The 18819-nt window shown below is 41.5% G+C and overlaps 1 protein-coding gene across 18 annotated transcripts in view; it reads left to right on the forward strand.

The window, feature by feature from the left end:
• Window positions 1-18819, forward strand: part of Scn11a (sodium voltage-gated channel alpha subunit 11) — a 209677-nt gene that overhangs the window by 127101 nt on the left and 63757 nt on the right. For 17 of the 18 annotated variants that reach the window (XM_063225143.1, XM_063225138.1, XM_063225142.1 and 14 more), the window contains 7 exons: window positions 6778-6906; window positions 8081-8175; window positions 11092-11265; window positions 12614-12680; window positions 14275-14413; window positions 14891-15088; window positions 15781-15954. In XM_063225143.1, coding sequence (XP_063081213.1) covers window positions 6778-6906; window positions 8081-8175; window positions 11092-11265; window positions 12614-12680; window positions 14275-14413; window positions 14891-15088; window positions 15781-15954 — 976 coding nt within the window. The other variant, XM_063225156.1, reaches the window with a different exon arrangement.

Raw genomic sequence — 18819 nt, forward strand, 5'->3', positions numbered from 1 at the left:
TGTATTTGTAGCATAGCTCTTCTTAAATTTTTTTTATTTTAAAGAGAATGAAACAAAACAGAACAAAAGCAAATCAGGACAGAACAATGTAAGTAACACAGGACTTCACAACAAGACAACAAGATAGCACCAGTGGCTGCCATAATGTCTCTTGTTTTCTTCAGAATAGTTGACCATACTTTCATACACAATAGTATCAAACATAACAAAATAGTATAAAACCAGTCAAAAGAATGAAAGCGTCACAGGACTTCAAAACCAGATAAAAGGAAATGAACATTGGTTGCTATATCTCATTTTCTTCAAAGAAGTTGTCCATAGTATCACACATAATAAAATTAAATAAAACAGATAAATAAAAAGCAGAATAGAACCAATCAAAACAAAAAAATAAAAACATGATAGGACTTCAAAAACAAAATTATAGTAAATCAGCAATAATGTCTCAACTAAAAAAGAGAACTATAGACCGATCTCTCTAATGAACACAGATGCAAAAATCCTCAATAAAATATTGGCAAATAGGATGCAGCAAATCATCAAGAAGATTATACACCATGACCAAGTGGGATTCATCCCAGGAATGCAAGGATGGTTCAACATATGCAAATCAATAAATGTAATCCACCATATCAATAAAGCCAAAAATAAGAATCACATGATCATTTCTATAGCTGCAGAAAAAGCCTTCGATAAGGTCCAACATTTATTCATGATAAGAACTTTACAGAAAATTGGAATAGATGGTCTTTACCTCAATATAATGTCTCAATAATGTCCAAAATAGCTGTTCATGTCATCACACATAATAAAATCAAACAAAACAAAACAGAGTAAAACCAATTAATCGAATGAAAGCATTATAGGACTTCAAGATAATAGGAAACTAACCATGATTACCATAACACATCCAATTGCGTTCAAAATAGCTGCCCTGTTGTCCCTAGTTATTTGCTATTTTGTCATGTATTCATATTAATATACATAACAGACCAACAATACGGTTTATATGCTTTAACTAGGTATATGTCTTTTAAAGACATACTTCCCTGTATATCCAGTTCTGCTGTGATTTTGTTTGAGCCTGAACAACTTTGTGTAATACATCCTGTGGTTAAATTCTATTTGAAAGGGCCTTTATCTTGTATTCATTTTTGAGGGGTAGTTGCATTAACTATAAATTCTTGCTTGCTAATTTTTCTTTCATATTTTTCATGTATTATATCATTATTTGGGGCCCTTTTGTTTAGCTTTCTCTTGGTTTCTTCCGGTGCTTTTTCCCTAAATTTTCAGCTTTTCTGGCAATTCTAAAACTCATCATCTGCAAACCTTCTTCAAGGCTGTAGCACCTCATCAATATTGGGGTGGGAGTAGGGAGTTCAAAAGCATTTTCAGAATCTTTAATTCTTATGCATTAGAGTTAACTTCTCAGTATTGGGGTTTCTGAGTCATGAAAAATCAATTTTTAACCTTTTAAAGGAATCTCTATACTGTTTTCCAATCCATCAGCAGTACACAGTGATACCCCATCTCACATCCTTACCAACATTTGTTATTTTTTGTTGTTTCTATTTGATTTTTTAGATAGTAGTCATCCTCATGGGTATGAAGCAATATCTCACTGTTCTTTTAAATTTGCTTTTCTGTGAATGATGTTAAGTATCTTGTCATATGCCTATTGAGTATTTGTATACAACTTTTAGAGAAATGCCTACTAAAGTCCTTTGGCCACATTTTTTGTTTTAAAGAGAAAAAATAAAAACAATGATATGGATATCACATCAAGATAATAGGAAATTAACAATGATTAATATATTGTGTGCTGTTATCTTCAAAGTAGTTGCTCAGATTATAAGATATAAGCATGTAAAATTGATCAAACAGTATAAGCACAAATCATTCTTTTCAATGAACTAAAAGAAATCAATAGTATAATTATCTTAGTATTTGTTTTCTTTTCTTTCCTTTCCTTCTTTTGTTCTTTTCCCATCCCAATTGTTTATTCCTTTTGAACAGTTGCTTTTCCTTTCACAATATCAATTGTAGATTTTGATTCTTATTTACTTTTTCAGTTTCTTACAATTGGGAGATAATACCTTTACCCATGTATGTCTGATTTACTTGGCTTATGAGTGTCATCTCTAGTTGCAACAATTTATCTATAAAAGACTTGAGTTTATTTTTCTTTATAGCTGAGTAGTACAAAATATACTACATCTTTTTTGTCCATTCCTCAGTTGATGGACATTTGGGTTGTTTCCAAAATTTAGATATTACAAATTGTGCTGCTATAAACATGGGTGAACATATACCATTGTAGTATTTTTAAAAATTCTTCTGCAAAAATACCTAGAACAGGGATGGATCTAGTGAGGCCTCTAATCAGGTTTTTTGAGGAATCTTCATACTGATTTCCACAGTGGTTATATCAGTCTACCCTCCCACCAGCAGTGAAGAAGTGTTCCTTTTCCCCCCCAGTCCCGCCAGTATTTGTTATTGGTTGATTTCTTAATGATAGCCACTCTTTCTCAGATGAAGTGGAATCTCAGTGTTGTTTTAATTTGCATTTCTCAAATGATCAGTGATGTTGAATATTTTTTACATTTTTATTTGCCGTTCCTATTCTTTCATCTGAGAAGTGTGTATTTATTTCAGATGTTTATGTTTGAATTGGACCTTTGACTTCAGGGGGCCTGATGTTTTTTGATTCGTTATATGTTCTAGACAGAAGTCCTTTGTCTGAGGGACAGCTGGCTAAAATTTTTTTCCAATCTTGGGATTTTCTTTTCATTCGGTTGGTAATTTCTTTTGATATGCAAAACCTTTTTAAATAGAGGAGATTCCTGTTGTTGATTCTGTGCTGTGCTTTCTGTGCAATTTGGTTTTTGTTCATGAAATCTCCACCTATACCTGTCTTTCAAATTTCTACTTACTTTGTCTACTTTGGATTTAGTGTTTCTGCTTCAACATTTACATCTTTGATCCATTTTGACTTTGGTTAAGTGCATGGTGATAGGCATGGGTCTAGTTTTAGTGTTTGGCATATGGAAAGCCAGTGTTTTCAGCACCATTTATGAAAAAGAGGCTCTCTTTCTTCTAGTGAACGTGCTTAGTCCATTTGTCAAAGATAAGATGGCTGAGTTTGTTTGCAGTTGTGTCTCCATCTTCTAATCTGTTTCAAAGATCTGCAAGTGTGTATGTGTGTGTGTGTGTTTGCTGGGACCATGGTGATTTTATCACAGCTTTGTATAATTTCAAATCAGGGATTGTGAGGCTACCTGCCTTACCTTTGTTGCCCAGGACTGCTTTTGCTATTCTGGGTGTCTTCTGTTTCCAAATGAATTTTAGGAATGTTTTCACTAGATCTGTCATGTTATTTTCCTGCTGTTGGACCCTAACCTCTCTGTTGAATTGCATGCCCTGTTTGGTGGTTTGTTTCTGTTGCTGTTCTTAGAATTGTGTTCATCTTTTTTTTGTCTAGAATAACTGTCAGTACCCTTTACAACACTGGTTTGGTGGTGATAAATTTCTTCAGTTGTTACTTGTCACAGAAGTATTTTATTTCTCCATTAATTTTGGAAGATAGTTTTGCAGGGTAGATCAATCTGGGTTGGAAGTTGTTTTCTTTCAGGACTTGAAATGTTTCACTCCAAGTTCATCTTGATTTGAGAGTTTGCATTGAGAAGTCTGTCATGAATCTGATGTGCTTTCGTTTGTAGGTGATCTGTTTCTTTTCTCTGACAATTTATAATTGTGCTGAATTTCTGGGATCTTGATTATTAAACTTCTTGGTGTAGATTTATTTTGATTATGGTTAATTGGAGTTCTATGTGTATCACTTATTTGTACATTAGTTTCTTTTCTGATGTTTGGGAAATTGTCTGCTATTACTTCCACAAAATGTTTTTAAATGTCATTTGTGGGCTGGGGATTTAGCTCTTCGGAATAAGCACCTGCCTTACAAATGTCTGGTCATGAGTTTGATCCCCGGTACCAATTACAAAAAAAATGTCATTTGTATTGGCTCCTGCTTTTTCATTGATATCAATTGTCCTTATTTTTATTTGTCTTATCTTTTACCTGTTCAATTGTTACTTCCTGACCTTTTGGTATTTTCAAGAGATCTGTCCTTCATTATCACTAGCTGCAACCTGTCTCCAAGGCCTGGATGTCTGTCTTCAGTTTCATTTAAGCAGTTTTTCCAGCTTTCAGTGGAATTTTTTATTTCCCAGATCTCTGTTTGAATCAGTTCATGCATTATATTTCTTTCCTATATTGAAAATTCAGTTTCCATCCCCTTTCTATCATCATCTTTTTAAAATCTAACTATACTCTAGATTTGCTGAGCAATTCCTTTATAATGTTGGCATTTCTTTTTTTTTTTAACCTGAAAAGTTTTTCTGACCTGATTTCCTCTATAGCCTCATGGATTTGTTTGTTTACTTCAGTTGCTATCATTTCAGATATTTCAAAGTTGTTTCTTCCAATTTCTTGTATGTTAATGTCTCCTGGACTTATTCTGAATGGGCTAGAGGTCTGAGATTGCATTTTGGTTTTTCATATTATTTTATATTTCAAAAAAAATTTTATTTTGTTTTCTGTAATGATTCTTGTGAGTTTTTGTAGTAGGTAGCTATATCACTGGTATCGGGGCCTGTCTAGGAAAAGTCTGTTCTTCAGGAATGTCTTCTTTGTTTAGGAAATTCTTGGTTTGTGTCTGTCCCAAGATCTTACCTTCCCAATTAATCAAGAGTTGGATGTTGGTATCTTTCTGCCTGAGTCCCCAGTCCTTTACCTGTTCAATTGTTACTTCCTGATCTTTTGGTATTTTCAAGAGATCTGTCCTTCATTATCACTAGCTGCAACCTGCAACCTGCAGGGCAGTGGTAAGGTTATTACTATAGAGCTTCCCAGTGTTGTTGTAGGAGGACAAGTAACTGATTACAACAGATATGACATCTTAGCTAAGATGTAAAGTTGGCAATAACAAAAGCATGAAGCACAGTTTATAAGATGAAACACTGTTGATTCATGCTTTAGACATTGGAACAGCTCTCAGTTATAGAGTAAAACCGAGTATAAATGAGCGGTTTGTATGCAAAGTGTTTCCCCTTCGTAGAGTGGTTTTACCCTGTGATGTGGAAATTTAGGGAGGACAGCATGTAAAACAAAGATTACTGGAAAAAAGGAGACTTAAGGCTGGAGAACTAAGCGTGGTTATTCAAGGTTTGGCAAACTAGAGAAGGGGTTAGAAAAGAAAAAATAAAGGAGTATTCGAGCGATTATCTGAATTTGTTTTCTGGTTTGGGGCTGGAGTTCTCCCCAGCTGTTTAGAAAATAGATAAAAAAGAAAGAAAGATAAGGGGAAAAAAGAAAGAAGAACAAAAAAAAAAAAAAAGAAAGAAAGAAAGAGAAGACAAAGAAGAGAAAACACATTGAGTTACTGAGTCCTGGCTCCTTCCCACGCTGTGTGCGGGTCCCACCTGTTGGCTCTAGTTGTTAACTGCTGCTTCTGACAGTTTCACGCCGCCAGTCCTGCCTGTGCATCCTGGCGCCCAGCTGGAGGCCCTGCCATGTGGTTGATGTTTCGCTGTCTCTGTGCCTTTCCACACTGTTTATCACCTAGATCCTGGTAGCTGCAATGAGAGGAGCCAGGCTCTGGGGCCATCGTTTTCTAGGTTATTTGTTTGTTTGTTTGAGTTGTAGGAATTCTTTATGTATTCTTGATAATAGCATGTGGCCAGCTACATTATTTGGAAATATTTTCTTACATGAGTTTTATTTTTTCCCATTTTACATTTAGGTGTTGAATGTATACTTAGTTAATTTTGAATATGATATAAACAAAGGTCTAACTTAATTCTTTTCATGTGGATCTCTGGATCTTCCAACACTGTTTATTATTCATTGACTCTTCTTTATTCCACTGAGTAGTCTTGGCACACTTACTGAAAATCATTGGACCATATTTGTTAAAGTTTATTTCTTTGCTATCTGTTCTATTCCATTGATCCATATGTCTGGATTTGTGTCAGTGTCACACTGTTTTGATTGCTGCATCTTTATAATACAGTAGTACTTCACAAACTTAATTCCTTCTACAATTCTGGTCACAAATTCAATGCTTAGTTTCAGTGTTGACCTTGTGACAAAATTTTCAGAAGTGTGAGGCTTTCAACTTTGATCTGCTTTTTAAAGATTACTTTGGCTATTCAGGGTTTTTTGAAATTCCATATGAATCATAGATCAGATTTTTATATTTCTGAAAACAATGCCATTGGAGTTTTGATGAAGAGTGCACTGAATCTTCAGATCACTTTGGGTAGTATGACAATGTAAAAATATTTAATCTTCCAATGCATGAATATAGAATATGGAAAGACCCAGTTTTTCCTCCGTTATTTGATCTCTTCATTGTCCCCTCACTGTTACCTACTTCTGCACATCAGAGTGACAGCTCTAGAGTGGTGATGACAAACTACCCCTCCCTGTCTCTGGCCCTGTGTTGTCAGGAACCATTTTTAAGAACGTGGCACTGAAAAGTTTTATTTGCAAATGTTTTCTTTATAGCTTTATCGATTGTCCTGTTTCTTGGAGATTCAAAATAGCAGAATTTACTCGAGGAGCTCACCTTGCTCAGCTCTGATTGTTGAAGACCATAATGTTAAATATCACACTGAAATGTAGTAAAATATCACGGCCAGATGAGGCAGGGGGATCTTCGCTTTTCTCACCACTTATCATGTTCCTTCTTGTCCTGAATGGTTTGTCTTGTAGATATACCTTCACTGCAATTTATATTCTGGAAGCTCTGATAAAAATATGTGCAAGAGGCTTTATCCTGGATGAATTTTCTTTCCTTCGAGATCCATGGAACTGGCTCGACTCCATTGTCATTGGAACCGCGTAAGAATGTTAAAGATTTTTATTGGAGAGACCTGTGGTGGGAAAGAAGTCCCTCTGCTTCCGTCACCCCCTTTGGATGTACATGAGTGGCTGAGGTGACATAATAATGCCTAGAGCTCTGAGTGTCTTGCTGACTGGCCCTGGACAGCACTGTGTTGCCAGAGGCCTCCAGGCACAAATCTATTTGTGTCCAGCGCTCACTGTCTCATTTCTTTAGTCATTCCCCCATCAACACCGTGTCTGTGCTCTGTGCTGGACACAGGGCTTGAAAGAAAAGAAGAAAACAAGCAAGAGCTCTCAGCCTCATGAAACTCACAGCACAGAGGGGAATGTGATGCTGACCGTCACGATGTGACACAGGGAGTACCAGGATAGACGCTGTGCGTGGAGAAGGCTGTCAGAGCCTGCGGGAAGAACTAAGGACTTAAAAAAAAAATCTTCAACTACTTTGAGTACACAGAGCTTCCCAAATGTTTTATGGTTTTGGTTTTTGTGTTTGCATTCATGCCTCTTTTGAGTTAACTGTGTGTGGTATTAAGTGGAAGTTGATGTTCTTCTTATAGGATAGGACACTGATTTGACACTTAAATGATGAAATGAAGGAAAAACTAAAAAAAAAAAAGTAACGACTCATTACCAGCACACTAATAATTAACTTACAACGTATGTGTGCCAGGAATCATGTTTGGTACTTTGCACATACAGTATTCACCTACTTAATATTCACAAAAGGTCTTACATGTTGGTGCTACAATTTCAGCATTTTATGTTTGAAGTTTCACATTTACATGGTCTTACTCATTGAAAGATGGTGTGAGAGTGTGGATTTGAGAGCCAGACCACCTGGGTTCATGTCAGCTCTAGATGTGAGACCTTAGCAAAGTGTACTAGGTCTGGAAATTGGCAACCAGTGAATGTAAGGGTTTCCATTATTTATGGATGTAGGCACAGCTTCATGGACAATTTCAAGGAATTCTCACTTGCATCCATATATATGTCCATGGTCCCTAGCAATGAATGTGATGTTGCCAGGTTCTGAGAGCAAGGTGGGGCTGCGTGCTTCACCTTGGCAGGCACAGGCACAGGCACCAGGCTGCACCTGCTCTGGCTGTTGTGGAAACAGGAAGTCAGCAACACGACTAACTCAAGCCTTTCTTTTTGTTCTGTCTTGTAGGATTGCAGATTTAGTTCCAGGTTCCCAAATCAAACTATTGTCTCTGCGTACCTTTCGAGTATTTAGAGCTCTGAAAGCAATTTCAGTAGTTTCCGGTAAGTCAATCTAACTTTTAACACTGGCTGTCATGTGGAGGGAATGCTCTTTTACACTTAACTTTTTAAAAATATCATCGTGTAAACCAAAAGCCAAATAGCCCCTGCTTTACCCATTTATTTGATTGTCCAGCCAATAATTATTGAGCACCTGATATGTCCAAGCACTGTGTTAGCTGTTTGGATTTATCTATGGGATGAAAAGACTGCTACCCTCCTAGAGTGTCTGCTGTAAGGTCGGACAGGGGGATAGCGACATAAATAAGGGAGTAGATCTTAGCATACTAGGACCTTCCATATGCCGGGAAAAAGCAAAAGAAACGCAGACCGTGTGAAAGCTGTAGGAAGTTGCAGTGGGGTAGGGAAGCAGGCTGTGGTTTTAGACAGAGTGGTCAGGGTCAGGGTCACTGAGGTGAGAAGTAGCAGAGGTTTGAAGGTGATGACACATGAGCAGGTGTATGGGAAAGCGTGTTCTAATGATGGGAAATAGTGCAGAGATTGAGCGAGCGTGAGGTTGTAGATGGGGCCGGAGGAGTGAGGAGGGGAATCACGGAAATGAGGGGAGACCGGAGACATGGGGATCCAGAAAGCTTCCCTCCGGACAAATGTGAGAATGGAATGTGAGGAAGCCCACAGAGCAGGCAGCCTGGAGGGAGGCCATGGAAGTGCTCTTCTGCACTGCCTCAGGGGGCACAGATAATGGGTGGTCGCCGCTGTCACCCTCGGGGTCACCCTCTGCATTCATCTCATGCCAAAGTCCTGCCTTCCCTACACGGCCCAGTTGCTAGTGCTCGCCTGTTCCTGGAGGACCGGGGACTCCTCTGGTGGGCAGCTCTGGCTCAGGGATCCTGGTACCCTGGCTGAGGCTCTCACAGCTCCGTTGTTGCTTCCTATCCCATCTCGCTTGCTCTCTTCTCCTTTTCCGTCGATGTCAAGCTGCATGAAAGTCTGAAGCTCCTTCCTGCCAACTCCTGCTCCCTACCACCTATGACAGGCATTTTCTCCAACAGATCCCTTATACATCTGCTCCCAGAACTGCTTCTCAGCACCCAAAGAGACTTAAGAGACCGCAATCCAAGCAAGGGATGGTGGTGCAGTCCGTCAGCTGATAGTCACAGAGTGGATGGGCAGTAGTCAGAGTCTGTACATTTGAATGTACAAATAACGATTGACCCATGTTATTTATGGGGTGCTAAAGGAGAAGAGTCCAGGATGACATCAGGGTTTTCGGCTCGAGTGTCTTTATAGATGGGGTTGTTGACTGAGAGCGGGAAGGCTGTGAGAGGACCAGTTCTGAGTCTGATTAGGCGCTGGTTTTGAACATGTTATGCATAGGATGACTCTGGGACATTCAGGTAGAAGAATCAATGAGTTGAGAATATCTAGGACAGCCTGAGCTAGAGATAGATATCTTGGGCCTATAGATGATACGTGAAGCTATGAAATCCGATCAAATCACCAAGGGAGGGAGCACAGATGGAGTCCACGGACTGAGCTCCAAGCACTGCAGCACTACAGGAAGGGGAAGGGAGGAGGAACCAGCCCAGGCACTGAGCAAGAGCCACCAGTGAAGTGGGAAGGAGATCACAGATGTCCCCCGGAAGCCAGGGGCACAGGTGCTTTACCCCTTGGGAATTAGGATGAAGCCAAGGGCGGGTTTGTGAGTACAAATCCTGGTTTATTAAAGCCTGATATTAGTTTGGCATAACCTCCTCTTTCCCCTTTTTTCTCTCTTATTTGGAAAAAATCCCATTTTATTTAAAAATCTCCTGTCTCTGAAGTCCTTTCCCTTTCTCACCTTCCCTTTATTCTTCCAGTAGCTTTGGCCAACTATGTACGCATGTGGAAACTATTTGGTTCTACTGATTACATAGACTTGGGATACATCATACCTCCCCAAAACCTGCACTCTAAGCAGTTTAAATTCTCTAGAAATGGGCAGAGGGGTTATTTTTTTTGAGGGGGTAGAGATTCCTGAAGGCAACGCCACAATGATGAAGAAACTGGCAGCCAGAGGACCTTCATGTGGGATTTGTCCCTCCTCCTAAGACGAATGGTTTCCTTTTGGGTCCACGGACACAGTAAGATCCTTGCTTTTTGGGGTGAAGGTAGAGGTATAGCCTTCTGTGAGTGAGACACCATGAAAATTATTCCAAAATAACAACTATATTTTGTCTACATCTGCATTGGAGAAGACTCAGACCTCTTGTTACAGATTAAAAGCTGGCTTGGCTGAGGCCAGCCCCTCCGGCAGGTGAAGCGAGGCCCCGGTGTGGCATCAAGGCCCCTCTCCCCACTTGAGATCACTCCGCAGGAGCTTTCCCAGCTGTGATCTTGGCCTCCACTGGATATGCCTTGTACTCTCACCTCCCTGCCTTCAGGTTTCCCATTTGTGATCTATATGAATCAATTGAAATTGTGTCACTTAGAGTCATTCCGACTCGGGTGATGGGACCTTCGGCATGGAGATGGTGGAGATGTTGCAAACGCACACAGTCTTGCACAGACAAAGCTTTACTGGGGGAATGTTTTGTGGTACCTCATATACCTCAATAGTAGGTAGGGACTACAGAATGCTGACTACAGGCCTACGTCATTCTGTGATCCTGCTGTGACCCTCAACTGTGGGATGCCTTCACAACTGTCATCAAGTGATGCCCATGTCCACCTGACATGGTTCTTCTCAGTCTCCTCACTTGCTCTTCAGAGAGGCCTTGAGCAGGATTGGCAACAGTGAAGGCATAGAACAGAGGGTCTTACTGCTCTGATGACGCACAGCCTCTAAGGTGAGACCCTTAGGCCAAGCTGGTTCCCAGCTCCAGCCTGAAGTCTGACAATCTCTGTGGCTCCTTGCCCTGGCCGTTCCTGGGCTGGGCCCGGCAGGGCTGCTCTCCCCACACCTGTTCTTCTCCTCAGGTCTGAAGGTCATCGTGGGGGCCTTACTGCGCTCCGTGAAGAAGCTTGTTGACGTGATGGTCCTCACCCTCTTCTGCCTCTGCATCTTCGCCCTGGTAGGTCAGCAGCTTTTCCAGGGCGTTCTGAGCCAGAAATGTGTCAAGGAAGGCTGTAACAGGACTCATGAGACAAATGGTAAATATGCCATTCCTTGTTTTGTGCATGGTCACTTTCAGTTATCCCCACACATACCACCTGCATGTCTGGGTCTGAGAGCAAGGGAGAGCCTTACCCACTCATCGGTCTTGTGTGAGCAGTCACATTTCCTGGAGAATTGCCCTGTGTTTGGATTTCTCTGGAGAAGAAAAGGCCTGAAGCCACATTCGCCTGAGCGGTGTCTGCTCCCAGCCTCTGCCGTTCACATCTTAGCCTGCTTCTTCATCATGGTTTGCAGAAGTGCCCAGAATGCTCAGTTTGGCCAGAGGAAACCACCAACTTCCATGGCCCCTTCTCAAGCATTTTCTGCAGTGACAGGACTCCTTTCTGTCCCCCTCTGCACACTATGATCAACCCCGCACCCTCTTATGTCTCCTCATGGGACTGTTATACTCTCTCCACATATGTCCTGGACTGGACCTGCATCTGGCTCCTCCTGGAGTGACCTCTGCTTATGTAGGCTGTGCCCCAGAGGTGAATGGTGATGTCATTCCTCCTCCTCCCGTTTCCCCTCCCTCTCTCATTCCCTCCATTTCTCTTCCTGAGGGTTTAGGCCTCAGTTTCTCTGCAGACACCAACTTTGATTAGTTTACAGGTATGTCCAACCCATGACCCTTTTTTTTTTTTTTTTTTTTTTTTTTTTTTTTTTTTTGGTACTGGGTTTCAACTCATGACCGTGCTTGCCAGGCAGGCGCGTACACCGCTGAGCTAGACCCCTGGCCCCTCTGTGACCCATTTTTGCCCTTATATTTTTGAATGAAGAGGAATGGTCTTAGGCTGCATATAAAATGTATAACATAGATAATATATATAAGTAACAAAACTTACTTTAAAAATATTTTTGTTACAACATTAAAAGAAACAAAGGCCAGAAGGCAGGTGTCTTAGTTACTTTTTACTCCTTGCTGAGACAAAATACCTGAAGCTCAAGTTGGGAAAGGAAAGGTTTATTTCTTACAGTTTTTGGAGGTTTCAGTCCACACTCAGTTGGCTCCAAGGCAGGCAGGCATCCGCAAACAGCAAGCAGGAACCAGCAAAGAGCAAGACACACCTTCTCCTGCCATTACATCACATCCTGGCTCCACCCCTATGTAGGTGGAGCACTGATACCATCAATCCAAGCACTAGACAATGAACCAATCACAAATGCACAATGCAAACTCATGAGGCCTGGGGGACACAGACATAAACCATGACAGCAGGCCATGGGTTGGACATGCTCAGAAGGGGATCCAGGTCCCTGTTTTCAAGAATAATCAAGCATAATTGCTACTCTTTCCCTTTAAGTTTTTAAAAAATCTGAATTTATGACTCTTCTTTCTCTCAGAATCTTGCTTTGTAACAGAAGATAACTCCCTCAGACCCAAAATGTGTGGCACTTGGCAAGTCGACAGGTAAGGGACTTACGCTCTGTTTTCTCCCAGCCATGCACTTCAGTCTAACTTTTGCTCTAATGTGGAAAATGATCTTCATGTAATGCATAGTAAAGCCAGAGATGAGAGCTCTCAAACAGTACTGATTATTTCTATATCTCTGCAAGTTTGTTTGTTTTTGTTTGTTTGTTTAGACAGGTCTTGCTAAACTGCCCAGGCTAGCTTTGAACTCATGATCCTCCTGCTTCAGCCTACTGGGTATTATAGACACAGGCTGCTGCAGCTGGCTTAAACAAGTTTAGATTATTCAATAAAAATTATTTCCAGGTTTCCAGAGCAGCGTTCCATTTTACTCATGTTGAATTGATAGCTGATAAGAAGTCTAGTGAAAACAGTGATAGTTCAACTTTGTGGAATGGACATCTAACTTTCAAAGTTGATAAATGATGTCATGACTAAGAGCACACTGAGTCTCCAGTTGCTTGTTTGGTGACCTTGCGTGGTGAAATTCTTTGAGCAATCTCTTGTCTTCGTTTATCCAGTAACCACCCTGGCCTCTAACTGCAAACAGAGCTGTGTGATGTAGATTCATACACACACATGCCCAACAGCTGGTAGCCTGCTGGGCCTATCAGTTTACCCTTCCTCCTTCAAAGATATCAGTGTTCCCTGAGGTGAGAAATTCAATTCAGTGAAGGTTCATTGAGCATTAACATATTATGTAAGGCAATCTGATGAGGCTGATTGTATTCACTACCCTGTATCAAATAGATATCAAGGGCCGATAGTGTGCAAGACTCTTGAGTTAGGTCCAAGGAGAGCAATTATAAACAAGATAGCGCCATTCTTTTGAAATTGACATAAAGTACATTTTACAAGATGTGCGGCATGTTGTCTGGGCGATGTGCAGCTGCTGAGAGTTGCAATGGGTATGACCCATCTGGAGAACCACTACTGAATTTACAAGATGCAAGAGTCTTTGGTCCAATCTAAGACTCACTGAGCTCTCTAGAACAGTCTTCCTTGAGAGTACTCACTACACTCACAGCGTGTTCACCTTCCCTTCATGAGGGCCCGCAGCTGCCACATGCAGTGCTTTGGTTTCTTGCCTGATGTTACTACATGCAGAATCCATGTTGGGTCTTTTTTTCCTTGCCTAAACCACAAAAAGAAACAGCCTCACTTACCAGCTGGTCTGTAGAGTCTCCTCCTCTCTAAGTTCACATCAGTCTCAGCTAGATACAGTTGAAAGCTCAGGAGTGGACTGCATGTAACTGTGTGTTTGTGTGTGTTTGATTTCATAGGAAACGAAGTTCACTGTCTCCAGGAAGTGAGGGACTGGAGAGAGACTGAGTGTTCATTGTGCAACTGTTCTTTATTGTGCCATTGCACTTAATTTTTCAGCAAAATGTTTGCTTATAGAAGTTTATTGAGCAAGTGTCCCCTCCGGAAGTCTTGGAGGCTCCGATGGAGGGCCACTCTGAACACTGCCTTTCCCCAGGGTTTTCAGGCGGGCCAAGGCCTCTGAAATACTGTCATGGGCCGGGCAGGCGGGGGTACAGAGAGGAAAGCTGGGCTGTAATTCTTTCTCTGTTCCTTTGTTTCCAACATCTAGGTGTCCCTCAAATTCTGAATGCTTACCAACTGGTGTTAATCCTGACAATAATTATACAAACTTTGATAACTTTGGTTGGTCTTTTCTTGCCATGTTCCGGCTTATGACTCAAGACTCCTGGGAGAAGCTTTATCAACAGGTCACCTCTTTATAGTCTCTCTCCTTTCTCCTTTCGCTCTCCTTCCCCTCTTTATTAAGAACCTACCCTCTACCTCCAGCTTTTGTAATCAGTTCTTTTAAACAACTGTACTGTTAAATTTTGCTCTAGAAATTCTGTTAGAAATTGCAAGAAAATTATAGATGTGATCTTTGGGAAAAGACTATAAGAAAACATTTCTACAAGTATTACCTCTCTGAAGTTCAGCACTCTTGCCGTTCTTATTTTACAAACAATGTTGAGAAAGTAAAGACTCCCACATGCAGTTACAGATGGAGTCTGCCCACTGCAAGACAGGGGCTCAGGACCTCTTGGGTGGCCAGGGATTGCCCCCTAGCTCAGCTGTCCAGCGCTGGGCAAAGGCTAATTGTCAGTCGTAGTTTATTGTCTTGCTTGATGTGACAGTCACTGCACTGTGAAAGAGGCTTCAAATGCAACAGTGTGCTCTGTCCTTTGCAGACCTTGCGTACTGCTGGGCCCTTCTCAGTCTTCTTTTTTGTGGTGGTCATCTTCTTGGGCTCCTTCTACTTGATTAACTTAACCCTGGCGGTCGTCACCATGGCTTATGAGGAGCAGAACAGGAATGTAGCTGCAGAGACAGAGGCCAAAGAAAAGATGTTTCAGGAAGCCCAGAAGCTGATACAGGAGGAGAAGGAGGTAGGGATGTGTGGCGTTAGGAGTGGGCCAGCATACAGGGTCCGAGGGTTCCTGGAGACACTGTGAGCTGAGGCTGAGAGCTTCCTGAGGCTGCTCTTTGCACTTTCTCTCCTGGTGCTTTTCTGAAAATGTAAGCTATTTGCAGACTGACAGTTTGCTGTATCCCTGTGTTGTCCACTCTTGACCAGGGGATGTTAGTCTTGATGCTCACTGCCTTCCTGAGTCCTGCATCCCCTAAACATGTCCCATATTACTGACTAGAGGATTCAACTTACGTATGTGTAAATCCAAGTTCTGCTTTAGCTTTTTTTGATGGAAATTTGGAGAGGTTTTGTTCAGGGACTTTTCTTGGGAATGGGAGGGGTTCTGGGACAATAGGTACATTATTTCTCCCTTCTTGAAATTTCTCATCATATTTGTTGAGCTCCAAGCCCACACTAAGGGATAAGGATTAGTAATACAGAAGTATGACTGAACTCTACCTTTGACATTGGCAATCTTTGTGCAAAGGCAGGACCTATTTCCCAGAGAAATCATGAGAGAGGTAGCTTATTCTAATTAGGTGATAAGCAAATTAAGTAGTTTATTACTACCATGAGAAGGGAGGGTGTGCTCACTAAGGTTTAGACCAACTGTGGTATTTTATGGAAAGGTGTGATCTGTTCATTAATTGCTTTTGTCCACTTTGGAAGGCTCTGGTTGCCATGGGAATTGACCGAAGTTCACTGACTTCCCTCCAAGCATCATCTTTTTCTCCAAAGAAGAAAAAGTTTTTTGGTACAACTAAAAGAAAATCTTTCTTTTTAAGAGGATCTAAGAAAGACAAAGCTCCAGGATCAGATTCTGAAGAAGAGTCCTCAAAAAATGTAAGTATTGCCCAGGGAATTAGTAGTACCATAATGCTGCCTGGAGGAAGAAGTCCCTTGACGCTCTAACTGAAAGAGTGCATTTACTCATTTTGCTGTTTGCACACGCAGTCATGCATTGATGTGTGTATTCCATTATCCATTTTCATGAACATCTATTTAAATGGCATGCAGTGTTTACTGTCTGCTTAGCACTGGCATCCATGATTCTCCAGCACTGGAGAAACGCGGCTCCTAGTCCACAAGTCCGTAACTAATGATGAAATGCACAAATAAGGAGGCAGCTATGAATGACTGTGATGGTCACTGTGGAGACATTGGACAAGCAGCAGGGCAGTGTCACTTCCCTCGGAAGTGGACCCAAAGACATGAGGCGAAGGACATCATTTGGGAAGTCATCTCAGGAAGCGCTGAGATGGCAGAGGTGATACGTGAGAGCGAAGGAGCCAATGAAATTCATTATCAAGTTGGTTATCGGTGACGGTAGTTGAGGTTTAATCCTCTGGAGTGAGGATTTTAAGAGTATGTGTGCACCAGTGTTTGTTTGTTTGGTTTTTTGAGACACGGTCTCATGACATAGTCCAGGTTGGCCACAGACTCACTGAGATCCTTTCTGCCTCAGCCTTTTGAGTGCTGGGGTTACAGGTGTGTGCCCCCAGAGCTGGACTTACATGTCGACTTTGATCAATTGTTGGTTATAGAATGCTAGAAACGGGGGAACCATAATTTTCCTGTATTTCTGGCTTGCTGTGAAGTAGAGCCGAGGGCTTTGGATTACCAGAGAAAGCCTCATGTAAGGGCCGGGGACCAACTGAGACAGGGTAGTGAAACTGGTACAGAACTTCACAGCAGGTTACCAGGATAATAGTAATAGGTACCATAGTACATCTATTGTTATCGTCACAATAGTTGTTCTTTCAATCCCGTATATCAAAATGAGATGAAATACAGAACATTATAGAGCTTATCAAAACAGAATATTGAATAGAGCAGTACCATTAATCAGAATAGAGCAAAACAGTAATAAAAATATTTGCCTTCAAAGAGATGGTAGAAGGAAGTCCCTCTTATTTGCTATGGTTGACCTCCCAGGAGACGCTCAAATTTCTGGTTCCCATTTACTAACGGGGGGTGGGGGGAGAAGGGGGGTAGGGGAAGTGGGACGTTTGACTCTAGGCCGTGCAACAGTACGTTCACTACTGCTTAGCAGGGAGGCAGGCTGGTTGTTTGGTTTCACAACGTCCTAAGTTCCAACATGGCACAGATCTCAGGAGCTGTTGCTGATTTTCCCCCTGGAAGGGCCACAGTCTGCCACACCGCCACCACTTACCAGGGTAGAGAGGTTCTTGCTTGGCTTCCCAGTGTCCTAAGTTCCAACATGGTGCGGATCTCAGGAGCTGCTGCTGGTTCTCCAATGGGCAAACTTAACAGGCAGAAGAAAGAGTGGAGCATTACCAGTGAAGAGAAGAGTGTGTACAGATGCCTTGAAGCAAAGGCAAGCAGAACAGGACCCATTAGAAAACTTGCATAGTCATGTGTGTGTGCATGGTGTGTGTGCCTGTGCGTGTGCGTGTGCGTGTGTGTTTGTGTGTGTGGTGAGATTAGAGGAAAGTGCCAAAAATCTGTTGTGGTAAAATATAGAGCACCACAAAAGACCTCAAAAAACAAGCACAGGAGTTCACCCTTTGGAGGGTGAGGACCAAGTTAAGAAGCACTGAGAGGTTTTCAGCAAGAGAATGAGGTGGCCCCATGTGCATTTTGAAATCCTGGATGCACTGTAAAGCACAAATTGTAGGAGGAAAGACCAGAGACAACCAAAGAAGAGGTTGCAGCAGTTACCCAAGAAAGAGGTGACAGTGGCTTATACTGAGCTTAGAACAGTGAAGATAAAGAGAGGTGAGCAGACCGTATGATCTATGTAAGATGAAATTCAGCATTTGAGTTGATCTGTGGCCTAACTTAAGCTTAGGTAGGTAACTTGATAGGCAGTAATTCACTGAGACAAGAAAGGACATGTCTGAGGGGTGGGAAAATGACATGTTCAGTTTTGGACGTGTCGGTTCCAAGGTGCCTGTGGGATATCCCAATGGAGATATCGAGCAGACAATGTGATCCGCAGAAACAAGGCTGTGGGGAGGTTCAATAGATATTCTTATCCTTAAGGGAGAGGGTGCTAAGATACGTTTTAATTATGAAGACACAAGTCATAGGAAAGGAAAATGTTGGCAGTACAGGCCAGGGAAGATAGCTGGGTCTCAGGCTCTGGTTGGTCAGAACCTTGGGAAGATAACTATTCTGGATACTGAGTTTCCTGAACAGCTGATGATTTCCATCCTTAATTCCCAGTGATTTTAGAATTATAGAAAAGGTAGGTGTCAGCAAGCCTTTTCAGTTATAATCTGAGAGAGTACTTGAGGTTTGGTGTATAGATTTTGTAATATTTAGTTTGACAATTCTTTTTAGGAATTGCTGTGGAATCTGTATAGGCAGCTCTTAAACATACTTTCCTATGTAGGAATCAGCTTCTTAAATTCATTTCCCACATCTGCCCTTTGAAAACATTGCTTCCAAATTAGATTTGGATGAGTTTTGTACCAAGAGCTATTGTTCACTGGTTTTTGTAAAATTTTGTTTGCTCTCTGTTGACAATGAGTAAAGCACAGGAAAAGAAAGTTTTTTTCTAGATAGGACTCTAAAAATGTGCATCTATAAGAAAAAGCTAAGCCACACTTCCCTGGTCTCCAAAACATGGAGTAAGAAAACTGAACATGGCATGCTGTGAAGGTAAACTGAGTTGACCTATACAAAGCAGTGAGCATCGTTGTTGCGTGGCCCTGAGGCAAGGTAGTTTAGAAAGGCCACCAT

Source organism: Cavia porcellus, unplaced genomic scaffold, assembly GCF_034190915.1.
Source record: "Cavia porcellus strain 051 isolate PalLab524CR breed Dunkin Hartley unplaced genomic scaffold, mCavPor4.1 scaffold_15, whole genome shotgun sequence".
NCBI classification, from domain to species: domain Eukaryota; kingdom Metazoa; phylum Chordata; class Mammalia; order Rodentia; family Caviidae; genus Cavia; species Cavia porcellus.